The 21,918-nt window shown below is 47.2% G+C and overlaps 1 protein-coding gene across 1 annotated transcript in view; it reads right to left on the bottom strand.

Annotated features, from left to right (window-relative positions):
• The window catches only part of ZSWIM6 (zinc finger SWIM-type containing 6), a gene marked incomplete at its 5' end in the record, with an annotated part of 117,866 nt that extends 98,730 nt beyond the window's left edge, over window positions 1-19,136 (bottom strand). Inside the window, one exon of the mRNA XM_040421320.1 lies at window positions 18,923-19,136. Coding sequence (XP_040277254.1) covers window positions 18,923-19,136 — 214 coding nt within the window. The remainder of the gene's footprint in view (window positions 1-18,922) is intronic.
• Window positions 19,137-21,918: the final 2,782 nt, after the last annotated feature.

Raw genomic sequence — 21,918 nt, 5'->3', positions numbered from 1 at the left:
TCAGCCCCCTCTGGTAACTCAAACCCACCCCCCCCTCCCCAGTATTAATCATTGGTGGCAGTGGCCACAGGGTCCCCCTTCTCCCCCCATCATTGGTGGCATCATTGGTGCGATGGTATGTTAGTGAGCAGCATTATACTCAGGTGCGCCGTGGCCACCGGGCGCTCCTTCTCATAGGTCCTTGCGGCGCATTGCTAATGCTATAAGCATTAGCAATGCGCCGCACAGACAGAGAAGGAGCGACCGGCGGCCACAGCGCACGTGAGTATAATGCTGCTCACTAACATACCATCGCAGCCAGGACTTCAGTAGCGTCCTGGCCGCCATGGTAACCGATCGGAGCCCCAGCATTACACTGCTGGGACTCCGATCGGAACTGCCCACTGCCCAAAGAAACTGAAGAACATTCCCGACACCCGACCTCTGACAGGACGCTGTGGTCAGCGCGATTAACCCTCAACTGAGTAGTAATTGTACGGATCACAGCGTGCAGTCATAGGGCCGGGATATGGCCGGCACATTGGTATTCAGGCATTCATTGATGGCACAGTGGCCACAGTCCCACTCCTCCTACTCTGTTCTTAGTGGCCAGCGGCAGCCGCGCACAGTGCGGAGGGAGGGACTCCCTCCTTCTCCACTGCCGGCTCAGGAAACCATGTTGCGCGCCGAGAGCGCGATCATATCGCGGTCCGGCAATATGCCACAAAATCCATATCGTGGCACAAATTTATATCGCATGTCGCCTATATTGCCCACCCCTAGTGTGTTACTTATTGCCTAAAATTCAAACCAAGCTTTCTAATAGTTGACCTGACGCGAAGCTGGTTATACATTTGAGACAATGATCAGCCGTATTTTATCAGTCATTCGTGGGATCGTTCGAACGAACAACCCCATCAGCAAAATACCAGACTAAACTAGTACCTGGTCCTTGACCACAATGACAAAAGGATGACCAAAATTTGGTCGATCATGCCATACCATGGTTTCTGCCAACAGACTAAGTTTTCCAGCATGACATAACATTTTCGAATGTCTGTCGTTGTGAATGCTAGTTTTCACTAGTATTCAAACTCTGTCATGCCAGTCAACTTTTCTCCCAAGTGTATGGTCAGCGTTAGACAAAAGTCATCCAGCCTGAGCCTCTGTGATAAATGTGGTGCATGTCTAGGCAAACCCCTGTAAGTTAACATTAGTAAACCTGCCCCAATATGTGCGACTTGCCTCTGAAGATCAACCAAAATAGTAACTCCCTTAGTAATAAGGGATGAAGCACAAAGAGCTTTGATTATTTCTGGAGTGTAATAATATTACAGGCTATAGCTACTAAAGAGGGGTCGTTGATCCAGGGAGTTATTCTGATTGCATGATTGGAGTCAGGAAGGAATTTTTTATTCCCCTAAAGTGAGGAAAATTGGCTTCTACCTCACAGGGTTTTTTTTGCCTTCCTCTGGATCAACTTGCAGGATAACAGGCCGAACTGGATGACAAATTTCTTTTTTCGGCTTATGTACTATGTTAAATGTGCTGTCATATTGTGCTGGTTACAATAGCAGTCATTTTTAGAAGCTTATGTCTCATCTACTTGTGGTGGTTTAGGAAGGGAGGAGGCCGTGAACACTACAGCACTGGCCATCAAAAATACTTCTACCAGCAGGATCTATAAATATCTATGTGTGGTTATCGAGGACACAAATCAGTCCACACAGAAGCGGTTTTAGTAAAACTAACATACAGCTTTTGTGTTACGTACAGTTCTCTGCATGGAGTCTGAACAAAGCAGAGCAAAATGCTCACACCGACTGGCACGTCACCACCTACAGCACCAACCTCCCCCAGCCAAAAAATAATTACACACCATTTGAAATCTGTCAAAGGTCTCACACATATAAAAGTAAATATGCACTTCAAAAGTGCTATTCCATGAACAGGTGAAGAACCGAATGTGATTGTCTTTTTGCAGATACCGGTCTGGTATTGCAGACCATGAACAAACTGACAACATTTCCACACTACAACAGGCAAAAATATTCTATTAGGGCCGATATGTAATGGTACAACCAGCGTAGACCCAAGCTCATTGACCCATCACAAAAGAAATATTCGCCATGCTCAGTCAGCACATTGCTCTTGGGGGTTGGTCCAAGAAACCAAGGCCTCTACTAGCAATAAGATCGCATGCGAATAGCTGGTTAACCAAACAGACTTCTGTCCAAGAACACGCTTCTTTCAACATTCATGAGTAAGATAAATGGGCCCAACACAGATTTATCTCAGATCAAATATGAAGTTCTTAATGGCTTAGCAACCTTCATCTTTGAGGGAACCTCTGAGTAGGAAAAGCCCAACCACATTTTCGAGGCATCAAATTTCCATGACAATCAGATGCAATAAATTCAAAGTACATGGGGATATTGGGAGGAAAATGTGATGGACGCTCTGGATCCTCCAGGGTGCAGAATTAATTCTACTTTGGAAATAAGGGATGAAGCACAAAAGAGCTTTGATTATGATTGTTTACTCTGAGATCTTCGTGAATTATTAACAAATACATTATGCAGTACCGTTCTCCTCCAAGCGCACAAAAAGCCCACTGTTATATACCACTTGGCATAATTCATTCAGGCAATGGGTGCTGCTACTTTAGGATTAAAAAGCTCTAAAAGCCACCATTCATCAAATAAATCTTTCACATCCCAGCAGCCAATAAATGTTTCCTGGATCATACAGACGTGCCATGTGCCAACTGCTGGGGAGCTTGAGGTGACCTCTTAAGGAATACATTTTTAACAAGAGTGCACAATACAAGGGCAGAAAGGTAATCTTGATCTGATAACTGGTTCACCCAACATATAAAAGTAACACATATACCCTAGACATGACGCTCAGGATACCCTCCCTTAGGCCAGTTACTATTCAGCAATCACTGATGGGGTGTGATCATTACATACTGTGCACGGTCACTGACATTGACCAAAACGACCATGGGTGGGATAATGATCATTACCGCTGAAAAACAGGGTCAAACTGGGACATTCAGTCTTTGCTTCATAAACTAATGAATCCCCAAGCACAAGTCCAGGCTCATATCATAAACTAGGCTAGGCCCATATTGTAAAAGTTTCCTACCATGTTGGAAAGGTTGCCACATGGAATAACTGAAGTCACTCCTCAAATGGCAATTTTCACACTAAACTTAGGAGGCAAGAATATTATGGGTAATGCCACATTCATCATCTGCCTCATGAACTCTCGAAAGATTTATCCAGCCCTCCAGGAGTCCTTAAACTTATATTTTCCAGAGGGGTAATGTCTATGAGGGCTGCAAGAGAACATAAATGTGAGAGGGCTAATGAGGAGGTTAAAACTGATGTTACCTAATGTGTAGAGTCCACTAAGGCCTTGTGCTTACTGCCAATTCAAGGCTCAATATCCTACAGCAGTGGTCCTCAACTCCAGTTCTCAGGGCCCACCTGCCGTCATGTTTTCAGGATTTCCTTAGTATTGAGCAGGTGATATAATTAGTGTCTATCCCAAAGTCCTGATGCATGTTCTCAAATCATGACCGTCAGGTGGCCCTGAGGACTGGAGTTGAGGAACATCGTTGTACAGGACAGTATTAGGGCTACCACAGACGTGCATGAGGATAAACCCTTTTTAAAAGGAAATGTGTCATCAGAAAAACTATTGTTTAAATCATGTTTCTTATTTTCCATGTCACTATCTACATTAACGCTGGGTTCACACCAGAGCGTACGCTCTGTATGCGCGATTGTACGGGCGCTTACAATCGCGCAGAGACAAGCGAACGCCCAGTGTCGCGCATTCCCAGAAGTCTATGTACAGGAACGCGCGACACTACGCCCCAAAGAAGCTCCTGAACTTCTTGGGGCGTCAGGCGTTTTACAGCGCGATCGATCGCGCTGTAAAATGCCCAGGTGAGAACCATGCCGATAGGGAAGCATTGGTTTCTCCTTGTTGAGCGTTTTACAGGGCGTAGGAACGCGCTGTAAAACAAAAAAAAAAATCCTGAAGTTTTCCCACTGGCCAATAAGCCTAATAGGCGTCACTTCTTGGTCTGTACAGATCACTTTACTGCAGTTATCTGCTTATCTATACATAGCCATGATATAATTACAGGCAGGATTAGAATGACAGATCAGACAGGATCCACCATTCACAATAGGGGATTGTCAGATCTTCTCTATTCTTTCCTTGTACAATGACTTCAGCACAGGTCACAGAGCATGCCGCGAAAAACTCTCCCATAGAAGTCACTGAGGTCCCCCTCCTGACCCTTGTGTCAATTGTCATGCCGTGAAGAAAGTTTCTTAACCACTTCCCATCTGGGCCATTTGCCCCCTTCCTGACCAGGCCAAATTTTCTCGTGACACATTGTACTTCATGATAATCATAAATTTGAGTCAAAATATTTCACCTTTATTTATGAAAAAATCCCAAATTTACCAAAAAATTTGAAAAATTCGCAATTTTCTAAATTTCAATTTCTCTGCTTTTAAAACAGAAAGTGATACCTCAAAATATTTATTATTTAACATTCCCCATATGTCTACTTATGTTGGCATCATTTTGGAAATGTCATTTTATTTTTTTAGGACTTTAGAAGGCTTAGAAGTTTAGAAGCAATTCTTCAAATTTATAAGAAAATTGCCAAAACCCACTTTATAAGGACCAGTTCAGGTCTCAAGTCACTTTGTGGGGCTTACATAGTGGATTCCCCCATAAATGACCCCATTGTAGAAACTACACCCCTCAAGGTATTCAAAACCGATTTTACAAACTTTGTTAACCCTTTAGGCGTTCCACAAGAATTAAAGGAAATGGAGATCAAATTTTTAAATTTCACTTTTTTGGCAGATTTTCCATTTGAATCAATTTTTTTCTTTAACACATCGATGGTTAACAGCCAAACAAAACTCAATATTTATTACCCAGATTCTGCGGTTTACAGAAACAACCCCACATGTGGTCAAACTGCTGTATGGGCACACGGCAGGGCGCAGAAGAAAAGGAACTCCACATGGTTTTTAGATGCCATGTCCCATTTGAAGCCCCCTGATGCACCCTTACAGTAGAAACTCCCAAGAAGTGACCCCATTTTGGAAACTAGGGGATAAGGTGCCAGTTTTATTAGTACTATTTTTGGTACATATGATTTTTTGATCATTCATTATAACACTATGGGGCAAGGTGACCAAAAAAATTGGTTGTTTTAGCACAGTTTCTATTTATTCATTTTTACAGCGTTCACCTGAGGGGTTCAGTCAAGTGACATTTTTATAGAGCAGATCGTTATGGACGTGGCGATACCTAATATGTATTTTTTCTCATTTATTAAAGTTTTACACAATAATAGCATTTTTGAAACAAAAAAATTATGTTTTAATGTGTCCATGTTCTGAGAGCTATAGTTTTTTTTATTTTTTGAGAGATTTTCTTATGTAGGGGCTCATTTTTTGCAGGATGAGGTGACGGTTTTATTGGTACCATTTTGTGGCACATACGCGTTTTTGATCACTTGGTGTTGCACCTTTTGTGATGCAAGGTGACAAAAATTGCTTGTTTTGACAGTTTTTTTTTTTTTTTACGGTGTTCACCCGAGGGGTTAGGTCATGTGATATTTTTATAGAGCTGGTTTTTACGGACGCGGCAATACCTAATATGTATATTTTTTTTTATTTGTTTCACTTTAACACAATAATAGCATTTTTGAAACCAAAAAAATGATGTTTTAGTGTCTCCATGTTCTAAGAGCTATAGTTTTTTTTTATTTTTTGAGAGATTTTCTTATGTAGGGGCTCATTTTTTGCGGGATGAGGTGACGGTTTTATTGGTACTATTTTGTGGGACATACGCGTTTTTTTTTTTACGGTGTTCATCCGAGGGGTTAGGTCATGTGATATTTTTATAGAGCTGGTTTTTACGGACGCGGCAATACCTAATATGTATACTTTTTTTATTTTTTCTATTTTAAATTTTTTTTTTCATTCCTTACTTGGGGACTTTTTTTTACATGTGAAAGTTTTTTTTATTTTTTTATTTTCAACCTTTTATTTATTTTTTTTTATTTTACACTTTTCGTCCCCCATAAGGTCATACAAGACCTCTGGGGGACATTTGCTTCACTTTTTCACAGTTGATTTCTCCTGTAACTGGGGCTGACATAGTAGCCCCAGTTACAGGACAAATGCACCCCTATAGAGGCTGTACAGCAGCAATCCAGCTCTGTACAGCCTCACAGCAGGGCAGATCGAGGTCTCTGAGACCTCACACAGCTCCTGCACTCTCCGGTCACATGACCACCGGGCCGGAACAGGAAGCGCACAGCGCTTCCTTCTCTGCAGACACAGCGCTCGGTGAGCGCTGTGTCTGCAGCGATCTGGAAGGCAGGGACACCTGGCACTGTCCCTGCCTTGTCTTAGGGTTGCCCTGCTGTCACTGACAGCAGGCAACCCGATCAGCAGCTGCACGATTAGCGTGCAGCTGCGATTTCTGAAAGGACGTTTTAAAACGTCCGTTCAGAAATAGACGTCCACCCATAGGACGTTTATATCCTATGGGCGGACGTGAAGCGGTTAATGCTGTGATGCTGGAGATATGTTACTATCTGGTTTTTAACTGGCAGAAACATTTTTTTGGATACATTTTTCTTTTAAGATGGACATACATGTTAAATGAATCTCGGCCAAACTCAATGATTTTGGCAGGAGAGGCTAAACCATCTGTGTATGGTGGTGTCCGAACGGCAAATTTGGGGGGAAAAGAAGGGTCCGCCAAGCTGAATTTCAACATGCCCATTACATTTGTTCCTAAGCCCTCCACAGAAGTGCCTGCAGTGGCTTACTCCCTCTTCCTTGCTCAGCCGAGCGGGGATGAGAAGAATAGCCAACAGCTTTCTAAGGAGCGTATGGCCAGCTTTTGGGCTGACAAAGTACTTTGCTTTCCGCTTGTCACACAAAGCAAAATTAGCTAAATGTCTCTTTCCTAACCATTTGTTCCTCTGAGAGGAAGGTCCCAAGCTGCTGCAACACTACACATCTTGCCACACCAAAGGCCGTAATCTGGCCGGATGTGGTACTTTGAGGAAGTCAGGACTCACATGGAATCCTGCTTCCCTCAGATAATGGGATGTGAGGCCCATGAACACAAGAGGAAGCACCATGTTCACAGACTGACAAGCAGCTGTAAGGGGGCTCTTGTGCAATTTCTTCACTTCCCATGGTTCCTTTTTTTGTTTTTACACTGCAAATTAGGCAACAGCACAATGATGGCTGCCTAGTAAAAACTAACATACCAGAGGAAACTGCTCTGCCACCATCATGCCGAGACAAAGGGCCATTCATATCAACTGCAATACAGAGCTTGGCTGTTGCGAGAAGGAGCCCAATACCCAATGGTGGAGACACAACTAAAGAAGGCTGAAGGAAGAATGGAGGAGCCACCCATTTCACCCAGATTCCAAATTACTTCCATAAATGAGAGCTGGAATGATTGGCGCCAGGGAAGACTTCCTCCAATCTCCTCATAGGTCTGCAGCTTCTAGACAGCAGAGATATAGAGCCAGCCATCTTTCTGGAGTTTGTCCATAACCCTCTGAAATACTATGGTTTGTCATACCCGCACCTGAAAGAGTTGGTTCAAATTTTTACATGTCTGAAAAAGTTGTGCTCAGTTCATAACTCCAGGAGATAACATCTCCTTACAAAACATCTGACATGCGGGCGTCAGAACAAGACAAGCCCGGCTTTCCAACAGGTTACAACACAGACATGGGTGAACATGCAGGACAGAAACTATTGGCAATAAATGCCAAACATGGCTGACAGGAGCCACGCTCCAGAGGGTCTTCAATATGATGTGCAGGATTTATTCACCCATATGCGTCACACATTATAAACCCGTCATATTGAAGTTCCCCATCTTCAACAGAATATTCTCGGTTCCACTGAGTTTTGCCCAAATTCTGATGAAAATTGTATATATTTTTTTTTACTAAGTAATGGAAATTCCAGACCATCTGTGCCGGAGTATGTTCGGGTCTATGAGGGATATCAATGGGAAGGAAGCAAAAGGCCTTATTTTTTACGAAACCTCTGACAGACAAGCTGTGGCGTTGCCCATAACAACCGAGTGCATCACTGCAGGCTTTTCCCTAGCAACAGTATAAGAGAACTGATGGTTGCTAGAACAATGCTTGCTTAAACGAGTTTCTAAAGCTATACTGTTGACATCAGGATCGACTACGCAAAACCTGATTTTATATAGGATAGAAAAATCTCATATGAACGTGTTAAGGTACGTTCACGCAGTTTTTTTTCAACATGGACTTTGTTGCGGATTTTGAAGTACCACAACGAAAATGCTTGCAAATCATCTCCATTGATTTCGCAGTTTTTCCCCCCGCCATTGTTTTTTAAAACCACAGCATCGAAAAACTAAGCGAGATGTTCGTTCTTGTGCAGATTCCGTATCAAATAGACATCCCAACTTCAAAACCGCATGAAAAACCGAAATATCAACTGCATCCAAAAAGCCAAGAGGAATCCTGTAGTGGGTCCGCATCATTTATTTTTTTTTTTTTTTATTACATTAAGGCTACATGCACACGACTATGTGTGTTTGGCGGTCCGCAAATTGCCCGGCCCGTTTCTGCTGTGGTTTTCATCTTGAATGCCGGCCTACTGAATGAAGCTAAACCACGAGCAGGCCCCCACTGTGGTTTCCTGAGGCATCTGCCTGGTCTGGAAAAACGCACCTTAGAAATCCTCGGCCACATGAACTGCGGCACGGCTTCCCACTGAAAACCGTGGGAGGTGGCTTCAGCGCAGATGCCGCAACGTTTTCATTATCTAATCGTGCCATAACAACAAAGTGTAAACATACTCGGAATTAGGAAATGCCAACCGCGGTCAATTCTAATTTCTCCATTCCTTTAAGTATTACCTATTCATCTGTTAATATTTAACACCTCCTACGAGCAGACTGAACCCTGGGCTTTTTATGACAAGGCGGCACAAACTGTAAAAAGTACTGAAATGAGGCGGCCGCGCACACGTGACTTCACCATGTAACCCGAATGAGGGGTGAGAAGAATAGTGACAGGGGACATTGTTATTTACAAGTGAAACTGGCGGTTGGGGCGGCAATAACACCATGGAGCCTTAGTCATAAGGCACAAAAGGCACCAAAAAAGTGACCTTTTTAACAGCCTTGAAAGGAACAGAGTATGTGATGGGGGAAAAAAACAAAACCATGAACTTAAAGGGTCTGTTTCACTTCGGTAAGTGGCATTCGTCATGTAGAGAAAATTATACAAGCCACTTACTAATGCATTGTGATTGTCCATATTGCTTCCTTCGCTGGCTAAATTCATTTTTCCATCACATTATACACTGCTCGTTTCCATGGTTACGACCACCCTGTAATCCATCAGTGGTGGTTGTACTTGCACAATATAGGAAAAAAATAAATCACTAGTCTATGTGAGCTCCCCGGCCACCAGAGGCTGACACTTTTTCCTATAGTGAGCAAGCACGACCACTACTGATGGATTGCAGGGTGGTCTGTAACCATGGAAACAAGCAGTTTATAACGTGATTGAAAAATGAATCCAGCCAGCGAAGGAAGCAATATGGATAACAATACATTAGTAAGTGCCTTGTATTAACTTCCTCTACATGATAAATGCCACTTACTGAAGTGAGACAACCCCTTTAAGTACGGTATTTAAAACCGTAGCAGAGACACCAATGTGGCCATTAATCACCAGGCCTTGAAGTCGACGCAGCTAGGGGGAATGCATTCATCTCCAGCGTATAGCAGGACCTCTCAGGTTGAAGATGACGCTGTATTTTTGGACGGTAGCGTATTAAAAGCAGTGATGGAGCGGAGCAAGTTTTTTTTTTTGCAAAAGGTCACTGGAAGTGCACTGGAAAAGGCTTAGAGAAGCCTGGGAAACGCAACTGAATGGAAACAACTGAATACACACGGCCGAGTTTGTCAACATTTCAACAAGTCCCTACTGAGCATTATCTAAAGTAAAGGAGTTCGGCAGTCGCCCTATGTTGCACAGTAAACTGTCGCAACAGCTGTGACATTTCGTGGAAATCACAACCAACAGACGCGTTTCAAGACAGTCAACTCATTCAGGGTTTTCTGGTAATGTACAGAATTACAATGTGATGCTTCGTCCATGGTGGCATCATTATCAGCTCATATGGCGGTAATATTTGTCACACCGTCAAGTTCCAATAAACTCTGCAGCTGCGGAGTGTACCCAACTTTTCATCACCTCAGAAGACATACGTTTTCACCGCTCTAATAGATTTTTGGGGGTGAAACAAATCCTATAGCAGTCATTACGCGGGCTTTTTTTCCCCCCCAGCAAGCAAAGCCGCCACAGTGCCTTTAAGCTCTGGAGACACGGAGATAAAGCACGACGACGAGGGGCTAGCCCGAAGCGAGGGAGGACTGCTCATTTCCCTTGAAAGTCACTAGGCCCAAGTCCAGCACTTTATTATTTGCATGTGATCTGATGCTTTGCAGTTGGGGAAAACTGAAATCTTTCCCTTGAGTTTTGCATATGTTTTCGTGCGAGATCAAATAGTCAAAAAGGGAGCTGGACACCAGAACCTCCCCGTTAAGGCCTCATGCACACGGCATGTATTACGTGCTGAATATCCGAAGGATAATACAGTACCTGCCAAGTAGACAAGACTTTAAAGGGGTTCTGCAGTTTGTTATAAACTGATTATCTATCCTCTGGATAGATCAGCATCTGACCGGCCGGGGTCCGACACCTGGGATCAGCTGCTTGAGAAGGCAGCGGCGCTCCAGGAGCGCCGCGGCCTTCTCACTATTTACCGCAGGCCTAGTGACGTCATGACTTGTATCAACTGGCCCGGGGCGGGGCTAAGCTCCATTCAAGTGAGCAGGCCTTAGCCGCGCCCAGGCCAGTTGATACAAGTCGTGATGTCACTCAAACAGCTGATCAGTGGGGGTCCCAGGTGTCAGACCCCCGCTGTTCAGATGCTGATGATCTATCCAGAAGATAGATCAGTTTAAACAAACTGCAGAACCCCTTTAAATCTGCGCAGTGTGGAAATTGACCTGTGGTGTGGATGCTGAAGGCCCCAGTAAGGGCTCGTTCACACTTGCGTTCTTGTCTTCCGGCATAGAGTTCCGTCGTCGGGGGCTCTATGCCGGAAGAATCCTGATCAGGATTATCCTAATGCATTCTGAATGGAGAGAATCCGTTCAGGATTGCATCAGGATGTCTTCAGTTCCGGAACGGAACGTTTTTTGGCCGGAGAAAATACCGCAGCATGCTGCGCTTTTTGCTCCGTCAAAAATCCTGAACACTTGTCCGCAAGGCCGGATCCGGAATTAATGCCCATTGAAAGGCATTGATCCGGATCCGGCCTTAAGCTAAACGTCGTTTCGGCGCATTGCCGGATCCGACGTTTAGCTTTTTCAGAGTGGTTACCATGGCTGCCGGGACGCTAAAGTCCTGGCAGCCATGGTAAAGTGTAGTGGGGAGCGGGGGAGCAGTGTACTTACCGTCCGTGCAGCTCCCCGGGCGCTCCAGAGTGACGTCAGAGCGCCCCATGCGCATGCATGACGTGATCCAATGCGATCACGTGATCCATGCACATGGGGCGCTCTGACCTCATTCTGGAGCGCCCGGGGAGCCGCACGGACTGTAAGTATACTGCTCCCCGCTCCCCACTACTACCTATGGCAACCAGGACTTTAATAGCGTCCTGGCTGCCATAGTAACACTGAACGCATTTTGAAGGCGTATCCGTCTTCAAATGCTTTCAGTTCACTTGCGTTTTTCCGGATCCGGCGGGCATCTCCGGCAAATGGAGTACACGCTGGATCCGGACAACGCAAGTGTGAAAGAGCCCTTAGTCAATTCTTTGGTAATATTTTGAATTGCAAAGGGCAAGATCTGGGGGCGAACCCACGTCAGAAATCAGCAAGTAAAATATGTGACTTTTTGCAGGAAAATTGACAAACACTGCTGTGTGCATGTACCGTAATGGCACATTTTCTTTACATTTGTTTTTTTTTTTGCAGAGTATATGCAGAAGCATTCATTTCAATGGGTCCGGAGGAAAAAAATAAAAATAAAAAACACACACATGGAAGTTACTCCGTGTGCATTCCGTTTCCATGTCACATCACGGACAGTGATAGGACTGTCTATTAGGGGCCAGCCGTTACAAAAAATACAGATGACGTCCATGTTTTTTGTATCTGTATTCACTTAAAGGGAGTCCTGTCACCACTATATGACATATACAGCACTTACATGGCGCTGTAGCACACCTATACATGATTCTAATGGTACCTTTTGTTATATTCTTTAGACATCCAGAAGCTGAAAAACGATGTTTATTTCATATGCAAATGAGCACTGGCAAGTGCCCAGGGGCGGTGTTCAGTGTGTAGGTGCCCAGGCTGCTCTGCCTTTGTAACCGTTACTCCTCCCCCAGCCTCTTCTTTGCCCGCCCTCCTATTCCCTTGTATCATCCCTAGGTCCGGCCGAGATCCCGCGCCTGCACACTGCTTCGCCGGCAGGCGCATGCGCACTAGTTTAATTGATGCCGTACCCAAAATGGGCATTGGGTGTGCATGCCCCGGCTGGCGAAGCAGTGCGCAGGCGCGGATATCGGCCGGACCTAGGGATGATACAAGGGAATAGGAGGGCGGGCAAAGGAAGAGGCTGGGGAGGAGTAACGGTTACAAAGGCAGAGCAGCCTGGGCACTACACACTGAACACCGCCCCTGGGCACTTGCCAGTGCACATTTGCATATGAAATAAACGTCATTTTTCCTGCTTCTGGATGTCCAAAGAAAATAACAAAGGTACCATTACATTCATGTATGGGTGTGCTACAGCGCCATGTAAGTGCTGCATATGGTCATATAGTGGTGACAGACTCCCTTTAACAGATCTGTTTGTGGACAGATTCTATACACGTGTGCATGAAGCCTTAGGGTACCTGCAAACGGGTGCGGGTTTTCAAAACAAATACCATGCAGATTTCTGAGCATTCTGCACCAAAATCTGCATGCGTTACTTGCGGCTTTGCCCATAAGTTTTCCTGGACATAGAAGGACTGGCAGCTATGTTGCGCCTCCCCATCAGTCAAAACTTGAGACCTCTGATCATCCTGACAGATGGATCTGGTGGTAACAGAAACCAGGTGTGCTGAGAGAGGAGGCAGATGGACCAAAGGCACAAAGCTCAGGCTGTCGGCATTCAACTCCAAACTCTGATAAATGTGGTCTCAAGGGTCAAATGACACGCGTTAAGACCTAAAAGCTACATACATCTCACTATAAAGTCTGTACAATAGGAGGGACACTGTAAATGTATCTGGAGAACCTTGGGCTGCAAAGGGTGTGAGGGTGGAAGTCAAAAGAGTCAACCATTTGTGTCCCATAGTCTAATGGGCCAGTGCAGCACTCTCCCACCCGCCAGCCAGGCTAAAATACAGTACAATGGGGGGCACAGGGTGGCCACTTCACAGATCAGAGGGAGACCAAGCACTGGGACCCCACGGTACATTTGGAATCTATAGAGAAGTGCCCTGGACTTTTATGGTCCGAATATCCAGGATTGTCAGAGTTTAATTACACTAATAGAAAAAAAAAAAAAACTTCCAAGTGTCGGCACTCCTGCCTGCAGCGGTCACACGCGGTATATACAAGCGCTGGAACAGACAGGGGTTGGGATTATTCTAATAGTGTCCCTGCCTTTTTTTTTTTTTTTTTAACCTTGACAACCCCTTTAATATGTAACTACCAGCCCCTACCCCCATTTGACTCTGTAAATACATGTATGTGCTAGTTCGTTCCAGATCCTTTTCTCCCTAGAGGTTAAGGCTTCGTTCCACATCACCGTTCAGCCTTTCCGTTCTCCTGCTCCGTTTAGGAGCAGGAGAACGGAAAGGACGGAAAAGGCACATAACTGACGCAAACGGGAGCCCTTGGGACCCCATAGACTATAATGGGGTCCGTTAGGTTTCCGCTCAAAAGATGATTTTTAAGCGAGACAAAAGTTTGTCATGCAGGGCTCCGTTTGACTCAGTTGGCGTCAGTTATGTGCCTTTTCCGTTCTCCTGCTCCTAAACGGAGCAGGAGAACGGAAAGGCTGAACGGTGATGTGAACGAAGCCCAAGATGATTATAGTTTTCCGTCATCCCGTCCTTACAGAAATAGAAGCCGGTTTGTTATAGAGTGCCCCACATACAAAAGCCTGCAGTGTAAAGCATGGGGGGTGGGACAGAACAGCAGTCGGAGCCTCCGATAAGACAAGAGGTGGATTTCAGGTGTATCGCCTATTAGCCCTGGACAAATCTCATACAAACGTTCGGAGGAGCACCATGTACCTTGCTCTTCATGTCCGTCCAATTCGCCCGAATCAGCAACCTCCAGCACTCCACAGCTTGTGAGAAACTACAACTCCCAGCATGCACACTCAGAACTCCTACAGAAGAGAATAGAGGCATGCTGGGAGTAGTAGTGTCACCACAGCTGTGGAGTGACGGAGGTTGCTGTCCCCGTCACGTGGTATCAGAGAATTACATACAAACCCAACACCAATGTTAAGAACAATCCAAGGACGCCGCGCAGCTTGCGCACAACACAGCGGACGCCGAGGCTGAGAGCGAGGCCCAGGAAACAAATCCTCTGACACCTGTCACAGACCTAAACCCCACTAATTCAGACAACCAGATGCAAGCGCAGCGTCTGATATTACTGAAGGGTTGACGGCGGAGAAATTGGCTTAGCAGAGTGCAGCCAGGCATGAATCCACTGCATAACGAGCAGCCCACAAATCACGCTGCTGCAAAACACACAAAGAGCGAAGGGGCTCCACCAACATCGCAAATAGCCCTATAGGCAAGAGACGTCTGAAAATCGTACGTGACTGCGATGCAATTAAGGGTAGACTACAAGAGCCAGCACAGGCTGCTAGGAGTAGTAGTCTCTAGTTACCCCGGGTGACACACAGGTATAAGGGCGCATTCACATTGCATAAGCTCACCAGCCAATCGTATCCACCGACAAGGGAGTTTCCCTGATCCGCACGTCCGCCCCGTCACACTGAGGAGTAGACGTCCGACCGCCGGAGTCACCTGTGTATTTATTGTCCCCACCATGTGTATATAGCCACAGGCGATCCCCGGGATACCGTTCCCGGGGACCTAATCTACGATGCAGATCCACCCTTTAAGCAAACAAGTCTGTCGCTTACACACAGTCACAAAGAAAACCAGTAATGAACGGAGAACGCGCGGATCTGATCGCTATTCACACGACGCAGGGGTTTTCCTTGGTTACTATGTAAGAGAAAGCGACAGGCGCTGCCATCTTGATTTGCATGGATAATAGATTTGCCATAGACGCAGGCGGTCCCTCACAAGATGTAACAGCAATACTGATGGCGATTTAAAAGGGGAACGGTCACCGATGCCCTGTAAACTGAGCTACATGCAAACCTAGCAGAGCTGAACCTGCGTTTAAAAAGGAGCTGTCAATCGCCGACACGTCCGTTTTAGTAACCTCTTGCAATTGCCAAGTAATATTTCTGGAGCACCTATTCCCATCATGTTGTGCCATTCCTTTATTTATTCCTACTAGAAGTTACGAAAGGGGTTATCCAACATTCTATCAGACCTCCCAGTGGGGATCATACTTACCTGGCTTCTGGAACAGTCTCCATCGCTCCCCGGCCGTGTCTTCATCCCCTTGGGGGTTCACGTGACTGCTCCCCTTGCGTCATGTGACCATTTGTCATGAGGAGCAGGTCACCGTTCCAGCAGGTTTTGGATACCAGAACACAAAGGAGACAGACACAGCCAGTGAACGATGGGAGATCGACCCAGCGGCAGGGACCCAGGTAAGTATGATCACCTCCATGGTCAGCCGCTCTGGGAAATCCGATAGAATGTTGGATAACCCCTTGAATGAGTTGTTTGCAATGAAGGTCCAGATGGGCGTTACCAGTTGGGGTGTGTCCCAGCACAGGACACTGGAAGCGCTGATTGGATAGTGTCAGACAGTGCAGGGACACACCCATCTGTTAACGTCCATCTGTACCCTTACTGCAAACTGCTAGCAATTCATTCATAGCCTCTAGTAGGAATAATAAAGGAATGGCACGACAAATGCAAGTCATTCACTCAAACAGACAAGTCGGGAGAGGAGACAGATCCTCTAATGTCCCACATTACATCACTAGTCATGGTGAGCACTGCTACATCTGTACATACATTAGGCATCTTCTACGTCTCTATGTATGGGACACAAGGCCCAAGTGTCACCAAGAAGCAGCACACCAAGCGCCCTTGTCCCCGGTCATGAGCCCATCCCTATCTGCCGTGTGTAGTCTCCACAAAGGGCCCTCTCCTCCACCGCCGACCGGCAAGCAGAGCCTTGGCTTGTACGAGAGAAGCAATTTTTTTTTTTTTATGTATTGCCCCTTGGCTTTATTTTTACAATGAATTCCTGGCTTAAAAAGCAATCAGCCAAAACCCCCTCCTTGTGCGCTGGGCCGTCATCCCCCCACCGCCTGCGTGCAGAGTCAAGCACAGACAAAAACTCTCTCAATGCCAGCTAAAGAGTGGGTTCCTGACAGAAACCACGACTACAAGAATGTGCCAGAGGAGGAGGAGGGGAAAAAAAACACCAAAGAAATGTAGAGCAGCAATGAAGGCCCTCTAGGCAGATGAAAAGGGCAGCCGGCCCAGATTGTGCCGACACATGGAGGACATCAGGCAACAGACAGTAAAGACCTAGGGTAGATACAGAGGGTGGCGCAAGTCAACGTCACGGCCACAACTGGTCATACAATTCCTATTGTGCCCGTTTTGTCAGAAGAAAAATACTCCAGCCTGCAAAAAAAAAAACAGGTACTGTAGCTTTAAATTCTGCAGCCTGCCCAGCTTTGTCAAGTCTCCTCTATTTAACAAGCAGTGAAAGGCAGGAGAATGGCCGCCTTTGTTCGGCTTCCTTTCGAGGGGGTGACAGAGACTGAGAAGACACAAACACGAAAACGAGAAGGAACCAGAAGAAGCCTATTTGAGATGCGCCACCAGGGGGCTTGAGGCGTCAGGTCAACATTATATCGCACAAAATGACCAGCGCCAGCCGTGCCCACATACACAAAACGAGTGCGGGCACAGCTACGCCTGGGCAAAGTGGTCCCTAAAAGCTGTGCCAGTAATAAGACGCTATGGTCAGGAACAATGCAAATAAGGGGATAAAAGCGAGGAGGAGGAGGAGGAGGAGGGGGCGGACATGAAAGGTGGGTATTGTTTTCACTCCACTCCCTTGTCCTGACAAGAAACAGCTCCATTCCCAGCTCGGCTGGCACAATGCAGCACAGCCCAGGGGTGTGTGATGCGGCCCTCGCCACCCCCTCTCCCTGGGCCTTTCACACACAATCCTGTCAGGCCAGCACGGCCCACTGGGGGGCGTGACCTCTCTTCTCCCAGACACCCAAATCTTAAAAGACACCTCCGGGCAATTAGTGAGGAACAGTCCCGAGACAAGGAGAAGACAACCTCTAGTTAAAGGGACCGCGCCAGCGTCCGCATAGATGTCTGTCAACGTCTCTGGAGACGGGCGGAGGAAGGATTTCTGGATTTCCTGTCAGTCACCTCCGAAATGGCTGATAACAGGGAACAATGGAGGAGGAGGGTGGAAGGAAGGAGACAAAGTGACGGCAAGAACGTGACAAGAGCCAGCTATATGTATAAAGTGTGCCCGCTGGTCCCTAGGACTGACATACACCCATATACTATGCCCAGGACTGGCACATAAAGCCATATATACCATGATGACACATGCCACCCTACGCATACGACTGCCACATACAGCAGGCTATGCCCAGGACTGGCATACAGAGCCATAAATACCATGATGACATGCCACCCTATGCATAGGACTGCCATACATGCCAGTCTATGCCCAGGACTGGCACATAGTATACAACAGAATGACACAAAAATCAAACCATGCATAAGACTGGCACATATAGCCACATACACCAGGCTATGCCCAGGACTGGTACATGTACTCAGATATGTCAATATACCAATACCCAGCTCTGCCCAGGACTGGCACAGGGACCCATGTCTATATACCAGGCTGGCAGTGGGTGCTCGTAGAGGACGTACGTCAATCTATTTCAAAGGAGAAACCCACGGCACACCATTTCTCTCTTTCAGAAGACGCTTTTAATACATAACGTTATTTTTACATCATTTTGTTCCAGCCAAAGCGTCAGTGTAACCGGGCATAACAGAAACGCCAACGTTTCGGGCCAGGGTAACGACCTTTATCAGGGATCGGTGGCCTCAGTCGGACATGGTGTGGCTCTGGAGGCGCTTCCATATGGATTAAAAGAACCTTCTGAAAAAGAAAAAAACTGGTGTGCGGTGGATTTCTCCTTTGATATATACCAGGCTGTGCCCAGATAATACCCATGCCAATATACCAGGCGTGCCAGATAATACCCATGCCAATATACCGAGGCTGTGCCCAGATAATGACCATATACCAGGACGTGCCAGGCCTGCACAGCACACAGCCTGTACCTAGACTGGCACACACAGCACTGACATGCCCCATGCTGCCAGCACCAGGCTGTACCCGGCAGTGACAGGAGAGGCCACAACAAAGGAAGCCCCGGTGGCGTCCCCCGCACAGGCGGCAGGCACTTGGGTATGCAGCGCATTGTGTGTCTGCAGTCAGACCCCCCCTTGTGCTGCTGCTTCCCTATAAATTCCTGCCTTTGTTCTCCGCCTCCCCGGTAGTGAGCGGAGGCCGGGGGGCGGCTGACACTCGGGGGCACAGGACATCACCGGCGGCCGGGACTCACCCACTTGCAGGACATTGTCCACGCAGCCGCCCTCCAGAAGAGCGATGCCCCCGGCGGAAGGGAGTCTGTTCTCGGTCGCTGCTCTCTCCTCCAGCGCCTGCCACCGCCGCTGCCACCGCAGCCACCAGCCGCCGTAGCCGCTACTGAGGCCGCCCCCCGTGGCCGCCGTGCCCCCCGGGGCAGTGTTCACCCCCCGGGGGCGGCCCCGTCCTCTCCCCCCGTGTTAAAGGACGAGTACATGCAGATCTCCCTCTCGCTGCGGTGGGAAGGACCAGTAGACGATGCGGCGCTGCACGGGCTCGGGGATCCTCTCGAAGCGCTCCTCCACCCTCTGGAAGGGGCCACTTCTCTGCCACCTAGCGGGCCGCGATGTCCAGGAGCGATTCCGGGTTCTGTGTCTTCCGGACAGACCATGAGCCGAGCCGCTAGCCCCGCACTGGGCTCCTCCACCTGCCGCCCGCTGGCCCGGCCTGCAAGCCAAGCCGAAGCCTGGTCTGCAGCAGAGCGTTTTGCGGGAGGCTGCTGACCGCGCTCCGCCATGATCGCACCGCTTCTGAGCAGCCAGCGGAAGTGGCAGCACGTATAAACTGGGGGGGAGGAAGGGCGAGTTCGGCATTCACACAGCGGCGCACAAAACAACACCCCCTATGCGCAGGCCACGCCTCACGAACGCGCGCCCCGCCACTTCACATACCAATCACGCCCCTTTCTCACACTTGACACGCCTTCACCAGGCCAGCGCACGTAAGCGACCAAGAATTGAAACTAAAGCTAACATCGTGACGGTCATTAGGAATGGGCGTGGCTATTTAAATCAACCCCTTTGGAAACATAAATAGAGGAGTGAAGGCTGGTAATGTATGGGAATCAGAGCGGTGGTGGGCGTGCATAGGGCGGGCGCTGTAATGGAGGAGAGGGTCGGCTGGCTGTCTTTGAAGTTCTCCGTGGCCTTTGATGTCGGACGTGACCGGGATATCGCACCTCCTGACGGAAAATGAGGAGGATGTGGAAGGAGAGGTGGGCGTGGCCGAGGGGGATTGGGTGTGGCCGGCTGAACCTTGTGACCTCGGCTGGCGAGGAGCCCCAGTGTTGGAGGCGGCGGGTGACGTCACGGCCCCTTTCAAAACAAAAGAAATGTGGCAGAGCCAGGAAGTGTGTGAGAGTGTGTGCTGACACAGGGAGGAGCGCGCACGGCCAGGACGCCTGCTGCCTTAACCCCGTGTGTGCCGGGGGGCTGTCAACCCTGTTAACCCCTGAAGGGCCGCATGAGCCCATGTTACGGAGTTCTTTAGTAGGCCTAATGTCTGCACTGTGAGCAGTGTCTACCCTGTAACTATAGCAGATATTTATCATGTGCTGTAAGTCCCAACAAAGAATACCGTCAAGTCAATGTAATAAATGTTTTCTGTCGTGTAATGTAAAATGCACACAAAAATGATGCAAAGTGGTCAGAGGTGACACCTGAGCGGAGCTCTCACGGAGGAGCAAATATCCCCAAAACCAGGGAAACCCATCCCATACTGCAGCCCGATGCAGGAGACCAGTTCGTCCTACTGGTTTGCATCGTAAAACTAATGAAAATGATGGTTTTATGGCGACAGTGCGAGGAAGAACGTCATTTCTGACTGACAGAAACCTTTCCATCTGTCAGAAATGTATTAGATGTTCCTCCTCTGGTAATACAAACGTATTTTCTTTCCATGTCCGTTCCGTTTTTTTTTTTTGTGGACAGTATAAAGAACCATTCATTTCAACGGGTCCGCAAAAAAAAACCCAGAAGTTACTCTGTGTGCATTCGTTTCCATATGTCCGTATTTCCGTTCAGCAAAAAAATAGAACATGTCCGCATTACTGTCTATTAGGGGCCAGCTGTTCCGTTCCGCAAAATACGGAATGCACACGGACGTCATCCGTGTGCAAAATACATACGGTCGTGTGCATTGAGGCCTTACTGTGGACACGTATCATGTTTTTACACAGTGGTTTCCCAACCTTTTCACACCGATTTAGTAACTACTTCCCATTCCTCATGTAATAACAATTCTGGAGCATCTTTCTTATTGCTCTGGGTTGTGCCATCCCTCTGTTATTCCTACTAGAAGTTTATAAATGAATTGTCAGCAGCTTCCAGTAAAGGTACTGCTGGGTGTTGTCAGTTGGTGTTGCCTCTTTCATCATTTCCTTCAGATTTTACAGAAAGAATAGCGCAGCATGCAGTACTAATCTTCCGTCACCACATTAGGACCCATGATAGATGACTATTACTTTTTAAATGACATTCTGCACTAGCAAACATACAGGAGGATACAGTGCCCCATACCTTTACATCCAGTGACGTCTCCCCTGATATAGATGTTCTCTTTCCTCATCGTCTCCATTCAGACCAGACCACCATGATGACTTCTCTCAGTCATGTCTTGTCCTGCAGAGTTAGGATCCTACTTTACCATCATCCTTCCACATTTTGAACACACTATTCTGTCACCCCCCCAATACTGTGCCCGCTGTGCTCCCCAATACTATACTGCAGAATCTACTAATAGCACACAGAAGATGCCTCCATCAATAATTATTGACACACAGTGCCCTCAAAAATAATTGCACCTAGCAAATCTGCCCTTAACATAACAGTGCCCCCAATATAATTATTCTAAACTGATACTGTGCCAGGGTGCCCCAACAGTAGTAGAGCTCCCAACAGTCCCACTAACTGTAATAATTCTCTCCCAGAGTGCCCCTTATATGTGCCAGTAGACAAAAATGTAATGCCCCCAGTAGAACCACTTCCCCAGTTATTACAATGCCCCCCTCCCCCATAGTTGCCTAACAGCATGCTGCCAAAGAAAAATAACAAAAATACCTCAATGCCGCTGTCAGAGATGCAGTGCAGGACATAGGCCTTTTCAGGCATAGATCCTGAGCTCCTTGTGGCGCGACAATGATGACATCATCACACCACCTGCGCTGGCCTCTGATAGACTACAGGCAATAGGCAT

The sequence above is a fragment of the Bufo bufo genome, chromosome 2 (assembly GCF_905171765.1).
Source record: "Bufo bufo chromosome 2, aBufBuf1.1, whole genome shotgun sequence".
Classification (NCBI taxonomy): domain Eukaryota; kingdom Metazoa; phylum Chordata; class Amphibia; order Anura; family Bufonidae; genus Bufo; species Bufo bufo.
The sequence above is the reverse complement of the archived record's forward strand: the minus strand, read 5'-3'. Positions and strand labels throughout refer to the sequence as shown.